This window comes from Somniosus microcephalus, chromosome 17 (assembly GCF_052327205.1).
Source record: "Somniosus microcephalus isolate GS21.2 chromosome 17, FLI_Smic_1.0, whole genome shotgun sequence".
NCBI classification, from domain to species: Eukaryota; Metazoa; Chordata; class Chondrichthyes; order Squaliformes; family Somniosidae; genus Somniosus; species Somniosus microcephalus.
Window position 1 is genome coordinate 52,386,375 of NC_141003.1, and position 23,749 is coordinate 52,410,123.

Below are 23,749 nucleotides of genomic sequence, written 5' to 3' on the forward strand. Positions count from 1 at the left end.
CGGGAGTGGGGAATGTTTAATGCTAGTATTGTGAAAGGACTTTTGCTTCTGTTTAGATTCATTTTACTTTACCAGACAGTCGGATTTTGGCTTCCGCTCCATCCAACAGTGCTGCTGACCTCCTGTGTTTACGTTTACATGAAAGCAACGTGCTGAAGCAAGGAGACATGGTGCGAGTTAATGCCACTTGCAGACCTGAAGAGGTATGATGATGATTTACTTTGGATAAAAACTTTAGGAAACATTTTGTCAGGACAGGAAGTATTGACTGTACAGGAAACTTCGCGATATCCGGCACCGACGGGACCGGCGTGATGCCGATCTATGAAAACTTCCGGACAGACCAGCGCTAATGTTGAAGGATACGGAGGTTTTCATCTCCGTATCTGACAACAAACACTGTTGCTTAGCAACAGCTTGTAAACAGTCGGCCCGTACCTTGGAAGCGTCTCTGTAGCTTAGCAACAGCTTCAGAGAGGCTTTCCAGAGACTGACTGACTTTTATATTAAAAAAATGCTAGGAGAAGAAAAAAACCTAACAAAACGGCTGCTGATTTCTGCCGTTAGATCGAGGTTTCCGGACATACAACCTCCGGATAAACCAAAGTTTCCTGTACTTAAAACCTTTCCAGTCCAGAGGAGACCAAATCATCCTTAAATTGTAAAAAGCGCTAGTCTACAACTATCCTTGGTACTTGTTAACACAGGTGCTCTCCCATCTGACAGCTGTTGCAACTCTTCATTCAGATCTTCCTGTACACAATACCACCAACTCACTTTGGCCTTCCTTTGATCTTTTTAATCAGTGTACCTACTCTGTCCCGCGGGCTTCTCCCCATTTTGTGCTCTGCATGCTGGCTAGTTGTTTTTCATTACTTTAGTAATGTTGTTAGAACGGATTCTTTTACCCTCAGTCTGGTTCAGCAAACACTGAGTCGAATACAACTGGATGAATTCAAACGATTTATTATCCGCGGAGTCTTACTCTGAAATGTCGGCACCGACTCCTGCAAGAGTCTGACGAACCCAACAGCGCAAGCAATTTGCCATACAGTGTGCTACATTATTATACTTGCATTTGAGAAGACATTAACACATCGTACATTCTGAGCCAATCCTGAGCTGTGCACGTATACATTTAATTTGATTTCCTGGCCTGGCAGTTTGAAATAAAGAAGTCACATTTAGCTGAATGGGTTACAGTTAAGTAAATATCCTGGTAATGTGCTCATGATCACCTAAACATTATGGTAATGCGTTTGCAATCGTGGTAATGCGTTTTCTGATCGCCTATTGTCTGTATAACTTCTGCACACTGACTTATATTGTTCCTAACAGCAAGGTGTGACATTTGTGGGTGCCAGCCATATTAGCAGCCAAAGATCAGTTTAGCCTTTTTATTTTACTTTTTGCTGCCTTCGCAGTTTCTGGTTTCTATTTCCTTGACCTTGGTATTCTCAATGTCACTATATACGCCTAGCATCTTCCCCTCGCAATCATCCACACTCGCATGCTGAGCCTTCATTGGGGTCCAGCTCTCAACATCTCACAGAAGTGTCACTTGTACACTAACCTTAAACACTCCCTTTCCACATTCCAAGCCAACGCATTTGTAATTTAACGAGATTTACCTGCTTGAAGTTTGTTCTGCAACAATGAGATTTGGCTGCTTGTTGTGTATTACTCTTTTGCCATTTTAGCAGCAACCGTATTGATGAAATTAAATCCTTTATTTAAAAATGTAGTTGCAACAAGCAGTTCACTGTGGGCCCCAGCCAATGTGGATCTTTTGAACTTCTCAATTCAGTTGTAGGAAAAATAAAAATTGATGATGGAGTATTTTATGGGAGGGGAAATTCTTTGTTTGAGATCGTGTATGCAGAATAATCACTGTCATAGGGCTATCATCAACCTAAGGATATGTGTTAACTACTGGTCAGATAGATGGATCTTAAAACTAGCATAGTCTTTGGGCTAGAAATTCAGTATCACCCCAGTTGGGGTGCTAAATTTTAAAAAGTTGGAAAATTAGCGCCAGGCGCTAATCCTTATGACCTCCACTAAATTGATTGTTAGCGCTCCAAGAAAGAACTGGGGCGCTAAATCAAGCGCTAATCGCCTAACTTAGGGTGCGACACACAGCAGGCGTTACCCGCAGAGTGACAACCAATTTCGGGTGCACTCCAATCGGGACTCCTCATTCACACTGGCTCCTTCCAGTTATTAAAGTGGAGGTTCAATCATTCAGCACAACCTTATTCTCAACATTGCTGGCTCTGAAGGCGACCTCCAAGCAACTCAACAGCTTTCACCTCTTATCCTCATGGCTGACCCCAGTCCCAGGGAGAGAGCTCGCCGTTTCAGCGACCAGGCATTGGCCGTGGCAGTCGAGAAGGAGGGCAGTGCTGTTCCTGACCACTGGCAGGAGGCCATTGCCCCAGGTCTTCAGGGCAATGTGAAGGGAAGTGGCCCAGGACATCTTGGCCAGCCGTGTGGTCCTCGGAACCCTCACAGTGCCATAAAAAATTCAACAACCTCACTCAGGTGGTCAGGGTGAGTAAATGCTTCAAGTCCTACGTACCACCATCTTCACCTCAGTAAGTACACACTGCACAAACCACCACACCCCCTCCACTCAACCACCAAGCATCTCCACCTACTAAAACTCTCATCCACATCTCACGCCTTGCCTACAATCACAGCTGTTCAACTATGGCAGGCACATCTCCCAAACACACAGCTGCACACTCACTCACACACTTTCCTTTTTCTTGCAGGCCAAGCTGGGCCACAATAGGAGGGAGCAGGAATGAACAGGCGGGGGTGAAGCGGACATCCGGCAGCTTACAGACCTGGAGGAGGGAGTGCTGAGAGTCACTGGGCGCTAGGTGGTGGGCGCTGTGGCCGTCTGTGACTTCGACCGCCTTGGGGGCAACAACGGTATATTCATCCCCTCTCCTCTCATCCCACTTACCCCTCACACCACAAGCCTTTCCCACTTTCCAGCTAATTATATTGTCTGCATTCCTTGCTCCCTTCCTGCCCTCTTGCCTTCAACTTAACGCGGACCTTGTACCTTTCTGGTTTCAAATAATCAGCAGCCAGCTGACCAGTCTGTCCCTGAGCTTCCCAGTGAGAGTGACGCGGGAGAAGAGGAGGGAGAGGGAGGAAGCACCGCGTCACTGCATGTCTCACTTGCAGGCACCACCTCATACTGGCACTATGCGATCTTTAGTGGTACGTTTAGTAGAGGGGTCTGCACTGGATGATGCACCGGGGATGAGTGGACTGCATAGAAACATAGAAAGATAGGAGTAGGCTATTCGGCCCCTCGAGTCTGCTCTGCCATTTAATGAGATCATGGCTGATCATCCAAATTCAGTACCCTATCCCTGCTTTCTCCTCATATCTCTTTTTAGCCTTAAGAATAGAAACATAGAAAAGCAAGACCAGGGGGAAAAGGGTAGCTCTGGGGCCAGCTCCCCGGAGGGCAAGTTTGCGTTCAAGTTCTGCTGCACACTATTCAGATGAGGACCTCATTGGTGAGGCATTCACAAGAAGGGTGATGGCCATGCACACCGAGATGATAGGTGCAATGGCAAGGGTGCCCGAGAGCCTGTTGGCAATGGTAACGAGCGTGGAGGAGTCCACCTCCAACATTTCACAGGCTCCATGGTGTGCGCAGAGCCTTATCCTCTCCAGTCTGCAAAGGATAGTGGACTCCCTGAAAGACTGGGGACCCTGACCTCGTGCCGTGTGTCATGGGCGATGTGGCAGCATCCATTGCAGCACAGGTGGAAGCCACGCAACGTCTTAGTGCTGTAATGCAGTCAATTATTGCTGCCATCGAGTCTCGGACTGCTGTCATGCAGTCTCCACTTGATGCCGCGCAAGCTCTGACTGCTGCCATGTTGCTGGGTCCACTCACAGTCCACCGGGGATCTCACGGTGTTGCAGCAGGCCAGCAATCTGTGCTCCAGCAGATTGGTAGGGATGCTGAGGTGCTGCCCTGGGGGAGTGGCAGTGTGTCAGTGGAGCAGGAGCCTGCTGTCCCCTCTCAGGATGACAGCATTCCCGCTCCCACCACGGCCACTCCGCCATTGCCCTTGTTACTGCCTGTCATCCAACCAGGCCAGACTGCCACTGCCCAGCTTGAGGTGGTGCAGTGTATAACCGGGCGTTCCAGGCCCAGAGCTGGTAGAGGGCATCCTGCAAGGCCATCTGTAGTCTCTGGCTCCAACACTCAGCAGCCTTCCACCAGCCATGCTGCAGCCACTAGGGACAGACTATGTAGGAGCAGTAGATTAGGAAAAGGCACTGTAAAGAGTGGAAGTAAGGGTTTGCACAAGGGTGATTAGTTAAAATTGTTGTATATATCTGTCTGCTGAATGTTGATAAATTTATTAATTGAATTTTGCAGAATTTGTGGTGTCTCATTTCAGCTTTGCGCTGTGATATGGCATGGGAAATGAATGCAATGATGGGGATGTGGTGAGCAACCAGGATGTGGGGGTCATGGACCACCCTTCCAGAAGGCTGATTGAGTGGCTGCCTCCTCCCTCGCTCCTGTTCCTCCTCATCCTTCTCTCCCTCTTCCTCCTCCTGAGATGGTCCCGCTATGCCTGGTGGCAATGGCTGGGCCCTCATGATGGCCAACTTGTGCAGTGTGTAGCAGACCACGACAAAAAGGGACACTTGCTCAGCAGAGTACTGGAGGGCTCCTCCCAAGCGGTCATGGCAGCGGAACCATTGATTGAGCACTCTGATGGTCTGCTCGATGATGTTCTTGGTGGTGGCATAGCTCTCGTTATGAGTGCTGGGCAGGAGTGTTGGGGTTGTGGAGGGGAGTCATGAGCCAGATGGAGAGTGGATAGCCCTCGTCTCCGATCAGCCAGCCGCAAGCTTGATGTGGTGGCTGGAAGAGTGCTAGCACACAAGTCTGGTGAAAAATGAAGGCATCGTGGCTGCTGCCAGGATAGCGGGCATTGATGGTGGGGATTCGCTGTCTGTGGTTGCACACCAACTGCATGTTGAGTGTTGGCCTTTGCGGTTACGGAACACCTCAGGATTGTTATGCGGTTCCCGCAAAGCGATGTGGGTGCAGTCGATGGCGCCCTGCACCATGGGGAATCCAGCTATCCTGGCAAAGCCACATGCACGCTCGTCCTGCTTCTCTCTGGTGATGGGGAAGGAAATGTCCCTCCTTCTGTGGAGAGCCTCTGTGTCCTCCCGAATGAAGTGATAGATGGCGAACTGCGAGATGTTAGATATGTCTCCTGCTACAGACTGGAAGGATCCGCTGGTGTAGAAATTGAGGGCAACGGTGACCTTGACTCAGTCGTGGTGGTCCTGATCTGAGACTTGAGGTTTGGCTGTGGGAGGTGGCAGAGCACTGTGACCACCTCCTTGCTGAAGCAGAGCCTTCTAAGACACTGCTCCTCAGTTAAATTTATGTAGGAGAAGTGCTCCCGGAATACCCTGGGGGAGTAAGGCCTCCTGTTGAGAGCCCTGTTGGCCCTCCTCCCTCTGGCCACATTTTCCAATCTTTGTCTCTGCCTCCGATGGTGATGCTTGGGGTGGGGTCGAGTGCCAGTGCCAGCCCCCATTAATGTAACCAAGTACTGGACTTTTAAATCTTAGCAGAATGAAAGTGACATTTTTAGCAGGAAGAACACTCCTGAAAGTAAAACGTTTAACTCTCTGAAAACAGCTGTTTTGCAATGTGACACTGAGAAGACAGCATTGATTGGGCACTAAAATGAAAGCGGATGGTGATCCCTTTAAATACCGCTCCTACAGCGGCCATCCGAATGGATAACTCCTCTTCCTGCTGTTGTTCAGGCCAGGCGCTAAGGCAGCGGGTGACAGTCAATTTTGCATCTGGGGTGTTCCAAACTCATTGACGTCACGATCTGGCAGGCGCGAAAGGCCTAGGCGCTAACTGTTGGCGCTAAATCCTGGGTGAATTTCACGTGCGACATTGGGTTCACCGCTCACTGCAGCAAACTCATTAGTGCTCTCCCCCCGCGCTAACGGGAGGCACTAACATGCCGAATTTCACCCCCTTTAAGTTATTAATACAGCTTTTGCTGGATGTGAGTTTTTAATTTAGGCATGTAAACGTTTGAAGGATATTTATATAAAAGAATATATAAATATTAGCTCTAATTACCAGAACTATAAGTGTAATTTTTTTTTAAATTTTAAGCTCCATGAAACCATTGAAGATTGTAAATAACTACAACATAACATCTGTGTATGTATAAGCCATATTTTGACTTCAGGTAACGTCTGTGTATCCACAATGCACACATTTCTCTGCAAAAATTCTATTATTTTTGGTACAGATAAGAGTGTGTGCTGACTAAAGTGCCTTGAACCCCAGTACACTCAAAATTGGGAGTAGATTTTTAGCTTGCATAAAATTAGTGTTGTGGATTGGTCGACCCACAACACCACTTTTACTCTCTGGCTGCAAGTTGAAAATCTGTCCCTTGATGTCAAGACCCTGCCTGAATAAGTAGTATTAAAGCATTTTATTTATTTGTACAGTAGCTTTCTGGATCAGGCCTTCTCTTTCCTTAGTGTTGCTGTGACTGCGGTCTTGGAATTGGGACCAGGTAATCCCTAGTCCCTAATCCATTTAGTAAACGTATATATTTTTAAAAAGCTAGCAATGAATTCTGCTTCTGGAAATGATAACGGTAAGTATTGCAGTGAGCCCATCAGTTAAATGTGGCCCAAAGTTTTATGACATTTTTGGGGGGGGGGGGGGGGAAGGAAGGAGAGAAATAAATTGTGATATTCTTAACATGTGGACTGGTGGTACTGAGGGCTTACATACCAGGAACGTTCCAGATTTGATCCCTGATTCATACCGAGCTAGTAGTTTGCTGGCTCCATCTGCTTTTAGCACCTGTGTAGATAATCGGTGACAATTGGATTGGGCTTAACTCTGATTCCCCCATATTCAAATTATCTTCACAAATGAAAAATGGCCACGTGGGCAAAGCGCCTCCAGAACCGTACTCCAGCATGAATCTCTGCTGTCAGAGAGAGAGAAAATTGCAAGAAGAAAAACTGCCATTTGAGAAACACCAAATTATAATTCTACAAAATCTAGTACATGGGCTTCATTAGTAAATAAATTGCCTGATTGACAGTTGGTATTTAATTGTGCTTGTGTATAATTGTTACTTTTTGGATTAAACCTTTTAAAAATATTAGTTTATTCTGAGATTTTTCTCAGCTTTAATTTAGTCCTTTTGTCCTTTTTGCAGGATCTTTATACACTAGCATGTTTCAATTATTTCTCCTTAAACTACACTCTAATTCTAATGTTGATCATTTTGTCAATGTCTATACTTTATAAAAAGGGAGATTCACATTCACATCCTTTGTCCCAGCCCCATCCATCTTCAAAATAACCGATACACACAATGCTGTGACCAGAGTAAAATAGATTTGCCCTGTAAAGATAAAGACCAGTATAGGGAATACACAAATTTTAATATTCTTCTTTGCTTAAAAGGCATAGAAATGTGCATGGAGCTTTGACGCACTGGATTTTTACAGTAATTAGTAATTATTTGAGTCTGGAAGCCCCATGTTTTGTCATAAATAACATAATAAAAGAGATGACAACAGAGCTGGCCATTTGTTTTCTGATTCTACCCATTTTATTTTCCCTCCAGTGTATACCTGAAATTGTACAGCTGTACAGTAAAGATGGAGAAGATCTTTGGGAGGCAGCACGCTTCAGGATAATAATAAGCACATGTAGCACGGCTGGATTATTCTACCAGATTGGATTAAGGTATATTGAAGCATGTAGTATTAAATATTCTGTATTAGATTTCTATTGTATCATAATTACATAGTGTTTCTCTGTGATGCATTTTGTTCTCTAGTATGGCAGTTATAAATCATTATAAGAACAAACTTAATCTATTCCACTTAAGATTTTGAATTTTTAGAAATGTGTGGTATGAGTGTGAATTCTATCTTGTGTTTTTTCAACATTAAACTGGACTTATTTTCTTATATAAAATTGTAAATTTGCCAAGGTACTGCTATAGTAAAGCATCTGAAAACATTTGTTTATGAAAATAGTGCTGCAATAATTTAATATTCTGTTGGAGAATAAAGTGACTTCTTTTAGAGTGGTGCTTGGCACTTGCCTTTTTGTCTATAGCATATCCCTAAAAAGATCAACAAAGAGGAATTGATTGTACTTCAGAAACTTGGCTCCTTGTGAATACTTTTTTACAGAAAAGACTGAATTCTGCTTTTGAATGCTAGGAAAATAAGATTTTCTGTCCCTTTAAATACTGTTTGGCCAATGCTCATGTAATAGTTTATTTCTGCAACACTTTCTACTCTCCACCCAGTCAATCATCAGTTTCTTTTTAACAGCCTGCATCTCTTGGTCAATGCTTCTCTTACTGTGAGAGAGAAAAAATGCTAGATAATTACCACGTTTAAACTTCGGTAAAAACTTTGGCTTGGTTCAAAGTGCATTTGGTTGTTCGTGTACAAACTGTCTGCAGCAATTGGTACAGAACACCAAATAAATAATTGTCACTAGCTATCGGTTCATTTGTTCCTGGCATAGGTTCTCTAGCAGGCAGTCGCTAGGACATCCAAACCGTGTGTCCTGGAGCATATACTCTCTCTCCCCTTGTTGATGGTGATCCACTACTGCTGTCTTTTCTTAGACAAACCAACTGCTTATGTGACACAGACTGTGGTCCAAATCCATTGTCCTATTGTGTGGAATATTAGTTTTTGTGACTTTTGGTAGATCAAAGCAACTGCCTTGTAATCCTTCTAAGACGTCAAAAACATGGGGGGTAATTTTGACTTTGGTTGCTGGTGTAAAATGGGCAATATAGATTCAGCCGCCCATCACACAGTTCTCCTGATTTTTCATTTGGAAATGAAAGTGGATGAGGAATGTCAATGGAAATGAAAATCGTGAGAGGTGTATAACAGGCCGCTGAATCGATATTGCCTGTTTTACACCATTGATCAAAGTCAAAATGACCCCCGTTGTTTCTGTACTTGGGAACCTTGTCACCTTACAGACAAAAGATTTGACCCCAGAACCCAGAAGAATATTGCCTACATCATGTTGAGAGGAACGAGCTGACACCGCAAGGGTGGATTAGATGGAGCCACGTCAAGACAGAAGTTCTTTAAAAATGGTGTCTGCACCAACTAGTAACGTAGATGCACTGCTGAATCCCACAGTTGAGTTGGATGTGCCTTTTGTGAAAATTCTTTCAATGAAAGTTGAAGTTGACTATTTTTGGAGATGTCTGCTCCTGGAGGCTTATTAGAAACAAGTATGCGACAGAGAGCCAGCAGAAGTTTCCAGGGCTGCTAATACCAGCATTTTAATATGCTAGATAGCTGAACCAGATTGTTTTAGCTAAGTTATGTTTAGGATCTCAGTTTTATATTCTAAAAAAACTGGTGAAAAGAAAGGAGACTTTTTCCTTCAAAACTAGATAATTGTAATTATCCACTTTTTGTTTTCTCCTCAATTAAAGGACCGGACATTTCACTCATGTTTTTGTCGATGAAGCTGGTCAAGCTTGTGAACCTGAATGTCTCATTCCTATGCTGCTAGTATCTGAGGAAAATGGACAGGTACGACACGATAGCAGATAAGCTAGATTTGATTTTGTTTGGATTGAATGATTTTCATGTTCACCCTTGAGCTAGTAACATGAGCATTTCCATAACCTGGCTGTATCTCCAACATGCAAATTCCACTCTCTGGTCCCACTGAAAATCCTCTACTGAATTACTTTCAGATACACATTGCGGACAATGGGAAGTAAGCTAGAAAAATATCTGCATTATGTAGAATGTGGATCATTTGCATGTAGCTCTGCCAGAAGTCATGGTGCTTTGATGGATTGCTGTATTAAGATTGATGATAAAATTACTTTCAATAACATTTTCCAAGTTATTCAGAGTTGTGTTTTGGCCTCTTGCCAAGAATGGAAAAAAAAACTATTGATTGGACCACTGTCAAAAGAATAGTTCATCAATCCACTAATTAACTTTTGTAATTTTTTTAATTTTCCCTTTCCTCCTGTCCCTGCCCCTTCTACGCAAAGTCCAGCAACAGTTCACTTTGTTCACATGTAAATGAATTAGATACCTACCTAGACTTGTAACCAAAATTCTTAGAAAAAAGTTGTGATGTAGTAAATAGAGTATGACTAAGTACAATCTTTTCCTGCTGATTTAATACTTATAATTGATTCGCTAAAGTATTTAAAATTGTGGGTTTTTTCTTTGACCAACACATGTTTTAGTTTAGTTTTAACACTTAGCATTTCAGGGCTAGAGTAGTCCTTTTGTGAACTAGCATTAAAGGTGGCTATTGTGTATATTATCAGATTGTGCATTATGGATACCTTGCATGGAATCTCATTTCTAACCTTTCTGGGGCTAGGGAACGAATGTGAAGCTACAAAAGAAGGTAGCACTGAGATTCTGTGATGGTTTGAAATGTGTCTCCCAAGTGTACTGGAGTAGTGTATAAATGAAAGGTGGCTTCTGTAACTTGCAATATGATAACCCTAGTGCAATTGTTTATTATTAAACCTACAGATTGTGCTTGCTGGAGACCCAATGCAACTGGGGCCGATAATGAAGTCTAGAATTGCCTCTGCTTATGGCCTGTCTGTTTCACTTTTGGAGAGACTAATGGCTCGGCCTTTGTACTCTAGAGATGAAACTTTTGGTGCATTTGGATCCTACAATCCTCTTTTGGTGAGTTTAGTCCTTTCCTTATTTACAGTAGCCAAATGCTGTGGTGATGTAGTTTCCCCACTCCCACATATGTGTACATAAGGCGATTTGTTTGCATTTCTGTCATTTGGCACAGCAGTTTCATGTTCCTATCCTTGTAAAGTATAACTTTACTACTAGTTATTAAAATAAGGCTTTTGGGAGATTTCTTGATAATAGCTCAGCGTAGACAGGCAACCATGCATACAGGAGACCAGGGACTGCGTGTTGGAAAAATGCACCTTGGGATGGTGGATTACAAGGAGTCTCTATCACAGAATATCTAACCACACAAGCCAGATAATAATGGAACGTGTTTATTTTCATCTTGACCCTGTTTATTCACTTCTGATAGAAGTATAAATTATGTTTTCAATTAGTGTACAGAACTAATTATTTGAAGTATTAAAAATGCATTTATAGTTCAACTTTAGTGACTCATTAAATCAGTCTCTGCTTCACTGCAGCGCTAAAGTGGCAGTGTGAACAATGGAATCGGATCATCGCTCTGTACTGCACTTCAGGCCACAAAGCAAAACCTCTATCAGTTGGGGTCTCTCACCAGGAGTGTAAATTGGTGCAATGCCGTTTTCCTAAAGGTTGGATGGCCAGCAGGACATTGCTGTGCTCTGTGTCTTGACATAATTACAGTACTGGAGGCTCTGACCTTCTGAGAACCACTTAAATAATCTTGCTGTTTCTGGTATAAAGGGGGTTGAGGCAGCTAGCTCAGGTAAATGAGGGTCATCTTCCTTTCTGCAGGAGACGGTATTTTGAGGCAGCTTTAGGCAGAGTTTCATGTTTATTTGAGTCTGTGTTTGCACAGAAGTAAATTACAGATGTGCCCAGAGGGACAAAAAGCAGGATACAAGAAGAAACAGTGGGGGTTCACAATATAACACTAACATTTTATAAAACAGTATAGAATTGTAGTGTGGTATTTTAGTGTAACTGGAATCCACTTACATGTGCAAAATTTGACTTACAAATAGATCATCTTTTGTATTGATTAATAACTGGGGAAACATAACTTCATTGTGAAGTCTGTGTAGGTCAGTTTACACACTGCAGTAAGCACACGGGCTCTCCAGAATATATAGTACGCAAGTAGATTTCCCATGGCATTGCTCATTGCGAGTCAGAACATATCTTTTATTAAAACAGGATATTATACCATGAATTGCACAATGTATGATATAGTATAGCTAATTTTCAGTGGTGTTGCAGATAAATTGTATTTTCTTCCTGTAACTGTCCTGTTACTTGTCCCCCACTTTCTGTCTCGCATCCTGTATCTTTAAGAGGATAGAGCCTAGCACCATACCAAGAGGATAGAGCCTAGCACCATACCAAGAGGATAGAGCCTAGCACCATACCAAGAGGATAGAGCCTAGCACCATACCAAGAGGATAGAGCCTAGCACCATACCAAGAGGATAGAGCCTAGCACCATACCAAGAGGATAGAGCCTAGCACCATACCAAGAGGATAGAGCCTAGCACCATACCAAGAGGATAGAGCCTAGCACCATACCAAGAGGATAGAGCCTAGCACCATACCAAGAGGATAGAGCCTAGCACCATACCAAGAGGATAGAGCCTAGCACCATACCAAGAGGATAGAGCCTAGCACCATACCAAGAGCTAGGCAAAAGTCAAGAGTTAATATAAAAATTGACCCAGTAATTCCAATGAAGATATTTGCAGATCTTATTTCTTTTATTTGCACAGAAATTGGCCAATATCTTTTGCCAAACCAGTTAATTCCGTAGGTTGGAGACATCTATTTTGAATTCTAGCTTATCGTACCGCTTTCAACAAAATAACACTAATTCATAGGTTGGTTTTAATTTAGCATAAGGATTTAATTTAGGATCATTTGGAGGTGCACTAAATTGCAAATCCGTATGGCAGGGGAAGACAGGTGGGTTGCATAGATAACCATAAATGTATCATTTTGATTCAAGCATGCCATTGGAATTTAATCTCCCCCTCTTTTGTTTAGGTGACGAAACTAGTGAACAATTATCGATCACATTCATCTTTGCTTGACCTGCCTTCTAAACTGTTCTATCATAAAGAGCTAAAGATGTGTACAGATCAGTCTGTGGCCAACACACTTTGTAACTGGGAAAAATTGCCCAAGAAAGGATTTCCGATAATCTTTCATGGATTGAGGGTATGTTGTTGAGTATAATGCATTTCTAAAGACTTGATTATACTTTTCCATAGTTAAAGCATTTTAGATTGCATGTTTTTTTAATTTCAGTGTATATATCTAGAATGAGAAATGTGATTTTCTTGTGTCCAATTTCAATCTCGCTCTCGAGTGGTTTTACTAAAACATTCACTTTTTTTTAAATTGAAGCCATATGTCCTTGGTGCACTTATATTCTCTGGTTTCTGTTGAAAACATTATTAAATGTGGTATAGGATAATTGATAGATCAGAGTTGTGCTCGGCTGAAGCTCCTGGCTAAAGAGTCCCTAAAATTAGTCTCTCTTTGTACTGTTAACAAAATGGAGGAGGAATAGATCGAGCAAGTCCAAACACTTCTAACAGTTTGGTGCCTACCAAACATCTAAATGTTATGTCTATTGATTTTCTCACAGCAGTGGTAGAATCTATATTTGAAGACCTTAAGGTAGTAAGCTTGAAATTCAAGCACACTAGTGCGCAAGAACTACAATGGGCTGTAATTTTGCCTACTGTTGTTTGGTGGTGAATGCACAGCCCAATGTGGTACTAAGCTATACAAACCTAGAAGAAAAAGATGAACTTGTATTTGCATAGCACTTTGCCTATCCAAAAACACTTCCCATCCAATGAATTACTTTTGAAGTACAGTCACTTATTATGTAGGCAGACACAGTATCCAATTTATGCACAGCAAGGTACCACATTATATAATTGCCCAGCTAAATCTGTTTTTAATGGTGTTGGTTGAGGGATAAACGTGAACCCGGATACTGGGTGAACTCCTCTCGGAATAAGATCATAGGATCTTTTACATCGAATTAAAGTGTCAGCCTGGATTATGTGCATATGTTCTGGAGTAGGGCTTGAATTGATGATCCTCTGACTCAGTGGCGAGAATGCTATTGTGGGAGCGATACCCAAGTACCTCTCTGTCCTTCCTGGGCTGTCTGGGACCAGCACACGATGAGTTAAAACAGCTTTCTGCTGAGCATGGGATGGATTGTGTAAGGAGGCCGGTGGAATGTCTAAGTCACTCAGCCATGTCTGGGATGATCTGGAATATGTTAGCTTGGTCACTTGTGTTTAAGAGGGCACAGCAACCATGGTAACAAGATGATTGAGAAGAGTCAAGTGCATGTTTCTTGGGTTCATGTTGTTGCTCTGTTGTCATTTATATGTATCTTTGTACAGGAAACTTTGGTTTATCCGGAGGTTATATGTCCGGAATACTCGATCTAACGGCAAAAATCAGGAGCCATTTTCTATGTTTTTTTAGTTCTCGTTGCTTTTTTTTTCCCCAGTCAAGCACTGCAAGGTCTGTAGCTATAGCAACAGCTTCAGCTACAGACACTTGCAGCTGCAGCTGACTGTTTTGAAGCTGTTGCTAAGTTGATTCACACTGAGCTTCTCAGTTCCGTATGTTTAAACATTAACTCTGGTATGTCCGGCACTTTTGATGTTACGGCACCAGCTCGGTCCCGTCAGTGCCGGATATCAAAGTTTCCTGTACTATGATTTATTGGTGGTATGCATGGAATGTAGAGATCAAAGGTAAAAAGTGGTACAAGATTGTGAGTGAGTCTCTGTTTTAGCAGCTCTCATACTGAATTTGTGAAGTATGATGGTTCAATACAGATCTGCATTGCTACAACTGAATGTGTGTACAACCTAGTGTTTAAAGTAACAAGAAAGCAGTCTAACAGCTGCCACTGAGCCAGGCTAGCGATTTGATCCCTGTCTGTGCTCAGCTAGCTGATCTCGGTCAGCAATGTCCGTACAATTGGCATGTGGTGCTTCAGGCTGGCCTTCTACAGTGGGGGGGGGGGAAAGCTTCCTGCTGGGTACAGCTCAATCTGTTTCATCATCTCTCGTGGATAGATCTGACCTTTAATTCACAATATATAAGAAAACATACAGAAGATGAAGAGGTGCTTGTAAAAGGATTAAAATATCCTCTTAGCAGTTGGGCTAGAATAATCCAGGTAATGATTTTGAATAGGATGCAGTGCACCCTAAGCAGCCAGTTTAAGTGGGAGGTCAAAACTCTCATGAATTGGAAGAATCAAATTGCCATAGCAATTGAGAAGTATTTTTGTCTGCAACTTTAGAGAAAATAATAGCTACATTTGAGTAAAGACAATAAAGAATATTGAATTCTTAAACCATCCAGAAATACTTTCTGACTTGGTGTTCCTCGGGGATGGTGACATGCAAGTAACTATTGATCTCATGAGGAAATTAATAATATTGATTCTTATGGAAATTAGTAATTCATATACCTTGTAATTGTTACTTGTACTGTGAAATAGAACATATTTCCCTTGAATGGAATGACAAAAAAAGAAAAACTCCTGTAGATTTAGTAACGGTAAATTGCATCTCCTTGCCAGAAGCTGCACCTTCAGCTATGCTTCCACTTTCAAGGATTTTTTACAAATTGTCACTTTTATCACTAAATAAACATTTTTAGGAAAAGCCGTATGATGTTTCATTCTTGCAAGTCTTATCTGATTCTAATTTTGTAATCATTTTTAATTGCAATGAATTTGCTTAAATTTCAGGGAAATGAAATGAGGGAAGGTAGCAATCCTTCATGGTTCAGCCCTAAAGAGGCAGTTCAAGTAATGCGTTATTGCTGTCTCCTGGCAAAACACTGCACAAGCCCAGTAAAGCCTTCTGATATTGGGATCATTGCACCCTACCAAAAGCAGGTAGGTACATACAGATAACTTTATAATAATTCTTCTCTGTTGTAGGGCCCCTTCACTAATTGCTGTTTTAAGTGACATTTCCGATACCTATTAAACCTTGCACACACCCAACTTGCAATCATGTTTGTTGCCTGCTTCTAACCTGTTTCCCTGTTAAAGTATGTCAAGACAAGGATTCAAAATGCAGAACACTGAGGAGGTAATTTGGATCTTAATATAATAATTATTTGGGACACAACCTTGTCTATAAGCTGGGTGCACAAAAATGTAAAATGAAAATATGATCATTCTCCAGACCTCTATCACGATGAGCATAAATTTACAAGTTAATGTGTTTTTATTTTGTGCATACAGGTACAAAAAATCAGAATTCTTCTCCAAAGTGGTTACCTCTCGGACATAAAAGTTGGATCTGTTGAAGAATTTCAAGGCCGGGAGAAACTGGTCATAATTGTGTCAACAGTAAGCTCCATTAACTCTTAATGTTAACTTGGCATCTTTAAGTCACTTACAACAGTTCAGTAGCATTTAGGCATTCTTATTATGGAAACTATACCGTTTCTCGCATTACAGTATAACTTTACATCCAGAAAACTGCAGTCTACACTTCTATCCTTGCATTAAACTTATTGGGGGGGAAAATGCTTCCTGCTGGGTACAGCTCAATCAGTTTCATCATCTCGCCCCTCGTGGATAGATCTGACCCTTAATTCACAATATATAAGAAAACATACAGAAGTTGAAGAAGTGTTTGTTTTACCCATTGTTCTGTTGTCCTTGGATATTGAGCAGAATTTTTAGCCTATCTAATGTTTGAACACTTGATAAATGTTACACCCAAAAATAGATGCAGTTACAATAGGAAAGGGTTGTACAGTCAAAATCTTCATTGGATAATTTCAATACGGTACCACATCTGTTGTGTGTTCAGAGCTAGCATTATTATTTGTATAATTGTGAAGTTATTACAGTATTATCTGTACAGTGATAGAAAATATATAGAGCAGGTTTATTCACCCTGTAATCTGCAGACTAAACAATAATATGGCTTTATTGAACATTAATGCATAGGTGATTACAATTTAAAATCTCAATTGATATTTCCAAATAACTTGTCAAAATTAAAATGCTGAAATGCTGTAAATGAACAGATCAGACAGTGCCTGAATAAGGAAGATGGGCCAATGTTCAGATGAGCCCCCTCATCATTTCTCTCGGATACTGACCAACCTGCTGTATGTTTCCAGCATTTTCTCATTTTATTTTGGGTTATTAGCACTAATGTGTATTTTCTTTGCTCGATCGTAGTCACTGTTGTGGTTTACAATGTCATCTAACACTTTGATCATTTTTTTGTGATCTCTTCCACTCGCCTATATTCCCTGTATATTTGTCAGCATTCGTCAAATTTAAAAGATACTTCTGTAAAACTACCTTTTTATAAAAAAATAAATAAAAAAAAACTAGTACACAAATGTTTGAGTAATTTAAACATATATAGGTATTACTATCAGTGGATAACATTTAAAATTTAGCAAATCGTTCTGAAGGAAAAATGCATGATAAATTGGAGGCTTTATCAACTCCCGAGAACAGAAAAGGCATTTTTAAATAATCGTTTTGAGGCCAGAGCTTACGGTGCAAACTCTATTCAAGGAGAGGAGCTGATGATTGCCAACATTAGGCCAACAGATAAAACTTGTGTTTCTAGTTTCTTCTAAAATAAACCTTGATCATAAAATAAATTCAGTAAATAGTGGATGATTCCAAGTGATGGCTGGTTTAAAAGAAAATGTTAGTAACGTGGGAGGAGGGAGTTTCTGCTCTCCTAATCTCCTGCCGGAACTTGGGCAGAAGATCAGCGGAAACTGCCAATTTTAGCCATTTACCCCATCATTTTGGGGTTCCATCAATCTTCCACCAAAGTCATGGAAATCCGGGCGATTAAGTGCCAGAATCACAGACATGAACTTTTGGACGGGTTGTGGCATGAATGGGTCTATTGGTTGACTCCTAATAGATTTTCTGTTTTGCTTTTTAGAAAAATCTTCCCTTCACCCTTCCTGAGATTAAAAATACTTTAAATTATTTGGTTTCTTTGTGGTCAATTTTCAAAAAGACTTGCCAGACTTGCTATGTGATGGGTTGTACAATGACACACCTCAAAGTTGCTTTAAGATGGCTTGAAATTGAAGTGAAAAATTAATAGAAACCTGCTAAGCATCTACTGTTAAATATGTTAAAATACAACACATGTTGGGACAGGAAGTTTACAAGATAAATCATTCCTTCATTGACCGTTGAGTTTTTTTTTGTGAAAGTTCTGGTACTCGAGTTGTAAACCACCAATATAACCCAACACCCATGTACAAATGCGAATTAAAGGTGAATCAAATGCACACAAGTAATAATCCTGCTCTAAATCACTATTTTTCACACTTATTCAGTAATATTTTAAGCTAATTTTCTTAACCTATTTCATTGCAGATTTTCAGGTAGAATATTAAATGTGTAGCAAATCAAAATGTACATTTTTTTTTTTAGGCTGTTGCTTTATGGTTATATTTTGTTGGGTTGCATTCATGTGAAACCTTACAAACAAAATAAGAAAACATAACGTTGGAACTGCTTAACAAACTTTTTGTTCAGGTACGGTCCAATGAACTGGCTGAGGATACGCATTATGTTTTAGGGTTCCTTTCCGACCCCAAAAGATTTAATGTGGCCATCACTAGAGCAAAAGCACTACTGATTGTGGTTGGGAATCCACACATTCTCCTCAAGGTGGGTAACTTTACGTTCTTTGTAAAATTTCTGACTGAGTCTTGGTTTTGTTTTAATGTCTTGGTTTACTTGTAACCGTTGTAGCAGGATCTGTGTGTGTGTGTGTCTTAACAGTTTTAACTTTCAACTGCGATAAAGATTTTAATATTGCAAGAAAATAGTGTATGAAAATTGATTGTAACAAGTTTATTAAAAATATATTTACTTAATAATGAAGGAATAAATTTTTAGGTTAAATGGTGCTCACTTGAAAGTATTATGACATTCATTGTAATAAGACTGTTTTAAAAATGTCTAAATCGTTACAGGACCCATGTTGGAGTCAACTTCTGGAATACTGTGTTGCAAACGATGCGTATGTGGGTTGCAATCTCCCACATGAACTTTTAGCTCAACGGGGGTAAGTTTGTTTTTAAATTGCTGTTAATCCACTGCCCCATCTTGTCTTCAATGAGGTGGTTTAAACAAAGCTAATGGGTCAACTAAAACAAACGGTAAGCTCAGGCAGCATCTGTGGAGAGAACAAAAGTTGACATTTCGCTATAGACACTTCGTGGGAACTAAACGATATTACAGATGAACGGCATACTGCTGCACTGTGGCTGTAGTATATACAGTCTATAGAATGTACTGTAGCAATTCACCAGTTATTTCAGCAGCACCTCCCTCTTCTATCTTCTAGCACCACAGACAAAAACTGTGATTTTACCTCCAGGTTCCCCTTCAGGTCTCACATCATCCTCCCTTGGACATATATTGTCTTTCCTTCATCGTCACTGGGTTAATACCCAGAATTCCCTGCCTCAGTCATGGGAGCACCATTGCCACAAGGACTATAGCAGTTCAAGACGACGACCCACTACTACCTTCTTGGCAACTAGGAATGGGCATTAAACATGGCCTTGCTGGTGTTGCCCATATCCTGAAAACAAATAATTTAAAAAAATCTCGTTACTTGAAGCATGTTGCCCTTTTAATATGTACTCCACTCTTGCTGTTTCTACTAAATTTCATCACATTACGCTTCTCTGTATTGAACTCCATCTGCCACCTCTGTCCATTGACCTGGCCTGTCCCAATCCATTTTGATTTTTGCGTATTGGTTAGCATCATTGATCACTGCATACCAACTTGATGTCATTGCAAATTTAAAAAGCTTGGACAATAGGTTCTTTATTAAAATTATAAACAGCAGCCCCACTTCTGATTCCTGTGGACTCCACAGGTGGTTTCCACTGTGACACATCCCATGCACCACCATCACTTAGTCTCTACCTTTCAAACACTCAACAATCCAGCCAAATACTTTTCCATCTATCCTTGGGCGTGAATCAGTGTGTTATTTGGGACAGTGTCAAACATCTTCCTGAAATTCAGGTAAATAACATCTAGCATTTTCTCCTTATCTACCACATCTGTAACTTCCTCAAAGTAAATTGGTTAGATGCAACCTGTCCCTTCTGAGGCTCTCTCTAGCTGCACCCTGTCTTTCCAGATGATCCCTGATTAAAGTCTTCAAAACGCTTTTGAGGCAAGGCTCACAGTTCTGTAATTTAATAGTTCGCCCCTGGATTATTTTTTAAATTGGAGGCTGCATTTGTTACCTTTCAATCTATTGGGACATTACCCAATTCCAGTGAGTCTCAAAGATACCGGTGTGGGAATTTGCAATCTCTTCAGCCAATTCCAACAACGTTGGATGGAAATTGTTAGAGCGTGGATCCTTATTTACAGTTGGCTTCCTAAACTTTCTACTATTCTTTCCCTTGTGATTCTAATAGTTTTTAGTCTGCTATCGCCCTGCTAGTTCTCTTTCAACTCTGGTATTTCTCTCTTCCCTCCCACCCCCGCTTTCAGTGGTAAAAATGGCTACAAAATAATGGGCCAGATTTTGCTGTAAAAAATGACGAGCTATTGACGCTCAGTGTTATTTATGCGCAAATAATACAGCAATTTCAGGCGCTGCGCAGTTAAACGTGCATATCCAAAGTTGCTGCCGAAACAAACATTGCACTGCCTGCCTCACCATTGAAATGCGTGAAGTTGCTGTACTTGCACGGTAGATAAGAATCTAAACTCACCACAAAGTTTTTATATTTCTTGCTAGTTTACTCTCATTCTATTTCCTCCCTTTTTATCAAATTTTTTTGGTCATCCTTTGCTAGTCTCTAAAGCTCTCCCAATCCTCAGGCTTGCTACTATTCTTTGCAACATTATAAGCATCTTTTAATCTAATACTATCCCTAACTTCTTTAGTTCGCCACGGATGGATCACTTTTCCCGTGGAGCTTTTATTTCTCAATGGAATGTATATTCGTTGAGAATTTTGGAATATTTCTTTAAATGTCTACCACTGCTTATCTACTGTCATACCATTTTAATCTAATTTCCCAATCCACCTTGGCTAACTCGCCCCTCATACCTATGTAATTGGCTTTATTTAAGTTTAGGTCTCTTGTTTCCGACTGAAGTATTTCACTCTCACTCTTCCCCCAGAGGATCCTTTTACTATGGGATTACTAATTAAACCTGTCTCATTACACAATACAAGATATAAAATAGCATTTTCTGTTATTTTGGATTTCCAGCATCTGCAGTATTTTGCTATCATATAAAATAGCCTGTTCTCTGGTTGGTTCCATGACTTACTGTTCTAGGAAACTGTCTCAAATGCATTCCATGAACGCATCCTCCAGACGATCCTAGAAAATCCTTGCAGCCTTAGATATCACTAGAACTTCACATACTACCATATACTGGGGGATTTTGTGACACAATTCTGGATATATATGGTACTAGAGCCACTGGGATATGCACAGTCATAGAATAAATCATGGGGCCAATTTCTGTTGTTTTTTGAAGCTCTTTCAATTTCAAGCATTTACGGTTATCGCTTAATCTCAATTTCATAGAAATATAGAATCGTACAACACAAGGCCATTTGGCCCATCGTCCCTGTGCCAGCTCTTTGAAAGTGCTATCCAATTACATAAGCAATTATTTATTCATGTGTGTTATGAGTATCACAAGTTTTTTTTTCTTTTTTGTTACCTGCAGATTTGATGCATCTGTTTCCGGGAAGACCTGCTGAAACATTGCGTTCAGTTTTAGAACTTGCTTGTGTTTTTTTTTAAGAGGAAGACCTCTTCAGAGGAAAGTGGTGCCATCACATTTTGTTTGTTGCTGATTCTAAAGTTTTTAAACTGTAGGTTCAGAGACTAATCCTTTTTTCCTTGATTTCTAGAAGCTTATAAAGTTTAAAGTTTGAATTTAGTTAACGCTCTTAAATTAGTTTTACAACAGAGGTGCATTGAATATATAAACTAATATATTCAGATATCAGTTATTTTTGTGGCATCACTGTTTAACTGTTCCCACCCCAATTCATTCATGTTTTAAGAAGAAAATAGTGTGCACGCTCCACAACAGCATTGCTCTGGTTGAGGTCCTTTATCTTGGTTACACCAGAAGACCCCTTGGAATTGCACATTTTCTTCACAAAGCTGTTTAATTTAGGGACAGGCCACAAGATGGAGCACTAATGCAAGACATGATATCTTATTGCTAAGGGGTAAGGAAGGAGAAGTGTTGGGGGGGGTGGGGGGAGAACTGATGCTTGCAGAACACCCTACAATTCTATCTGACCAGCTAGTCCTGTAGCTGTGTTGGCTACAGTTATGAGGAAACCTGCAACTTGGGCCTTGCGCTCCTCCCAACTTACTGCTGGAGTCTATTCATGGCAAATAGATTACATAGAATACACAGAAACCGGCCATTCGGCCCAACCAGTCCATGCTGGTGTTTATGCTCCACTCGAGCCTCCTCCCATCCTTCCTCATGTAACTCTATCAGCATAACCCTCCATTCCCTTCTCCTTCATATGCTTATCTAGCCTCCCCTTAAATGCATCTGTACTATTTGCCTCAACTGTTCCCTTGTGGTAGTGAGTTCCACATTCTCACCACTCTCTGGGTAAAGAAGTTTCTTCTGAATTCCCCATTTGCTTTCTTGGTGACTATCTTATATTGATGGCCTCTAGTTTTACCTTTCCCCACAAGTGGAAACACTCTGCCTGCTCTATCAAAACCTTTCATAATTTTAAGGACCTCTATTAGGTCACCCCTCAGCCTTTTCAAGAGAAAAGAGACCCAGCCTGTTCATCCTTTCTTGATGGGTATAACCTCTCATTTCTGGTATCGTCCTTGTAAATCTTTCTTTGCACCCTATCCAGTGCCCCTCTCTTTATAATATGGCAACCAGAATTGTACACAGTACCCCAAGTATGGTCTAACCAAGGTTCGATACAAGTTTAGCATAACTTCTCTACTTTTCAATTCTATCCCTCTAGAAATAAACCCTAGTGCTTGGTTTGTATTATATTGCTATGGAATAAATTCAAATGTTGGATGTACTATTCTGTTCAGCATTTGCAATGTGCAAAATAAACCAGTTTCTTTGTGTTTTTCCCCATTGATCTTGTCCCACCAGAGCATTCATCAATTCCACCTCTCTGAAGATTGGAGAAACACATGAGATAGAACATGGGGCTTTTGTTGCAGTCCCGGGTCATGCTATCATGACAACCTACTAGGCAGTAACGGTCAGCTACTGATCGTAGGGGGCTACAAAGTCCACTTATGAGAGAAACCAGTGACACTGACCCTGAGAGAATATTTAGGGCAGACCCAAGAACCATACCAGCACTAACAATGGTGGGATCCTTAACACAAAATTGTCAGTATCAAAAACCATTGGATTTAATTACTGTCTACATCTCTGCCTTGTTTTAATCCTTTGCAATTTTTCCAGCCAGAGGTAAGTATTGAGGGATAAAATATGAAAAACAAAATCTCCACCGAGTTATTTTAGTGAGTCTGAGGTATTCCTCAGCCACCATTTTAAATAAGATAATTAAAAGATTGTGTTTTCAGTGTACTTTACCTCTTTAGATGGCTATGGTTCACAAGATTGTAAAATAAAATGAGGGAGGGTAGTCAACCTATCTTAGTTTTACCCTCCTTTGGATGGAGAAACTTAGTCCCTATAAAATCATCTAATTGTAAATCCAAGGTTTTCTTTATCTTTGCCCAATGCTGGAACACATCAATATTTTGTAATTTTTTTTATTTCCCAGCTGAAGGACAGTTTAGTAGATTCCAAAAGGCAAACCTTTTACTCTAGCAGATGTGCTCCATGGACATCAGATGGGAATCCTCACTACATCTGACTTACTCATTAATATCTGTGC

General features: G+C 40.9%; 1 protein-coding gene across 3 annotated transcripts in view; it reads left to right on the forward strand.

Moving 5' to 3' along the window:
- mov10l1 (Mov10 like RNA helicase 1) overlaps positions 1–22,973 on the forward strand; it is a 66,539-nt gene extending 43,566 nt beyond the window's left edge. For all 3 annotated transcript variants that reach the window (XM_086010321.1, XM_086010322.1, XM_086010323.1), the window contains 10 exons: positions 57–203; positions 7,695–7,816; positions 9,555–9,654; positions 10,630–10,791; positions 12,813–12,986; positions 15,568–15,717; positions 16,072–16,179; positions 18,367–18,501; positions 18,810–18,901; positions 21,559–22,973. In XM_086010321.1, coding sequence (XP_085866447.1) covers positions 57–203; positions 7,695–7,816; positions 9,555–9,654; positions 10,630–10,791; positions 12,813–12,986; positions 15,568–15,717; positions 16,072–16,179; positions 18,367–18,501; positions 18,810–18,901; positions 21,559–21,592 — 1,224 coding nt within the window. In that variant the 3' untranslated portion in view covers positions 21,593–22,973. The remainder of the gene's footprint in view (positions 1–56; positions 204–7,694; positions 7,817–9,554; positions 9,655–10,629; positions 10,792–12,812; positions 12,987–15,567; positions 15,718–16,071; positions 16,180–18,366; positions 18,502–18,809; positions 18,902–21,558) is intronic.
- Positions 22,974–23,749: the final 776 nt, after the last annotated feature.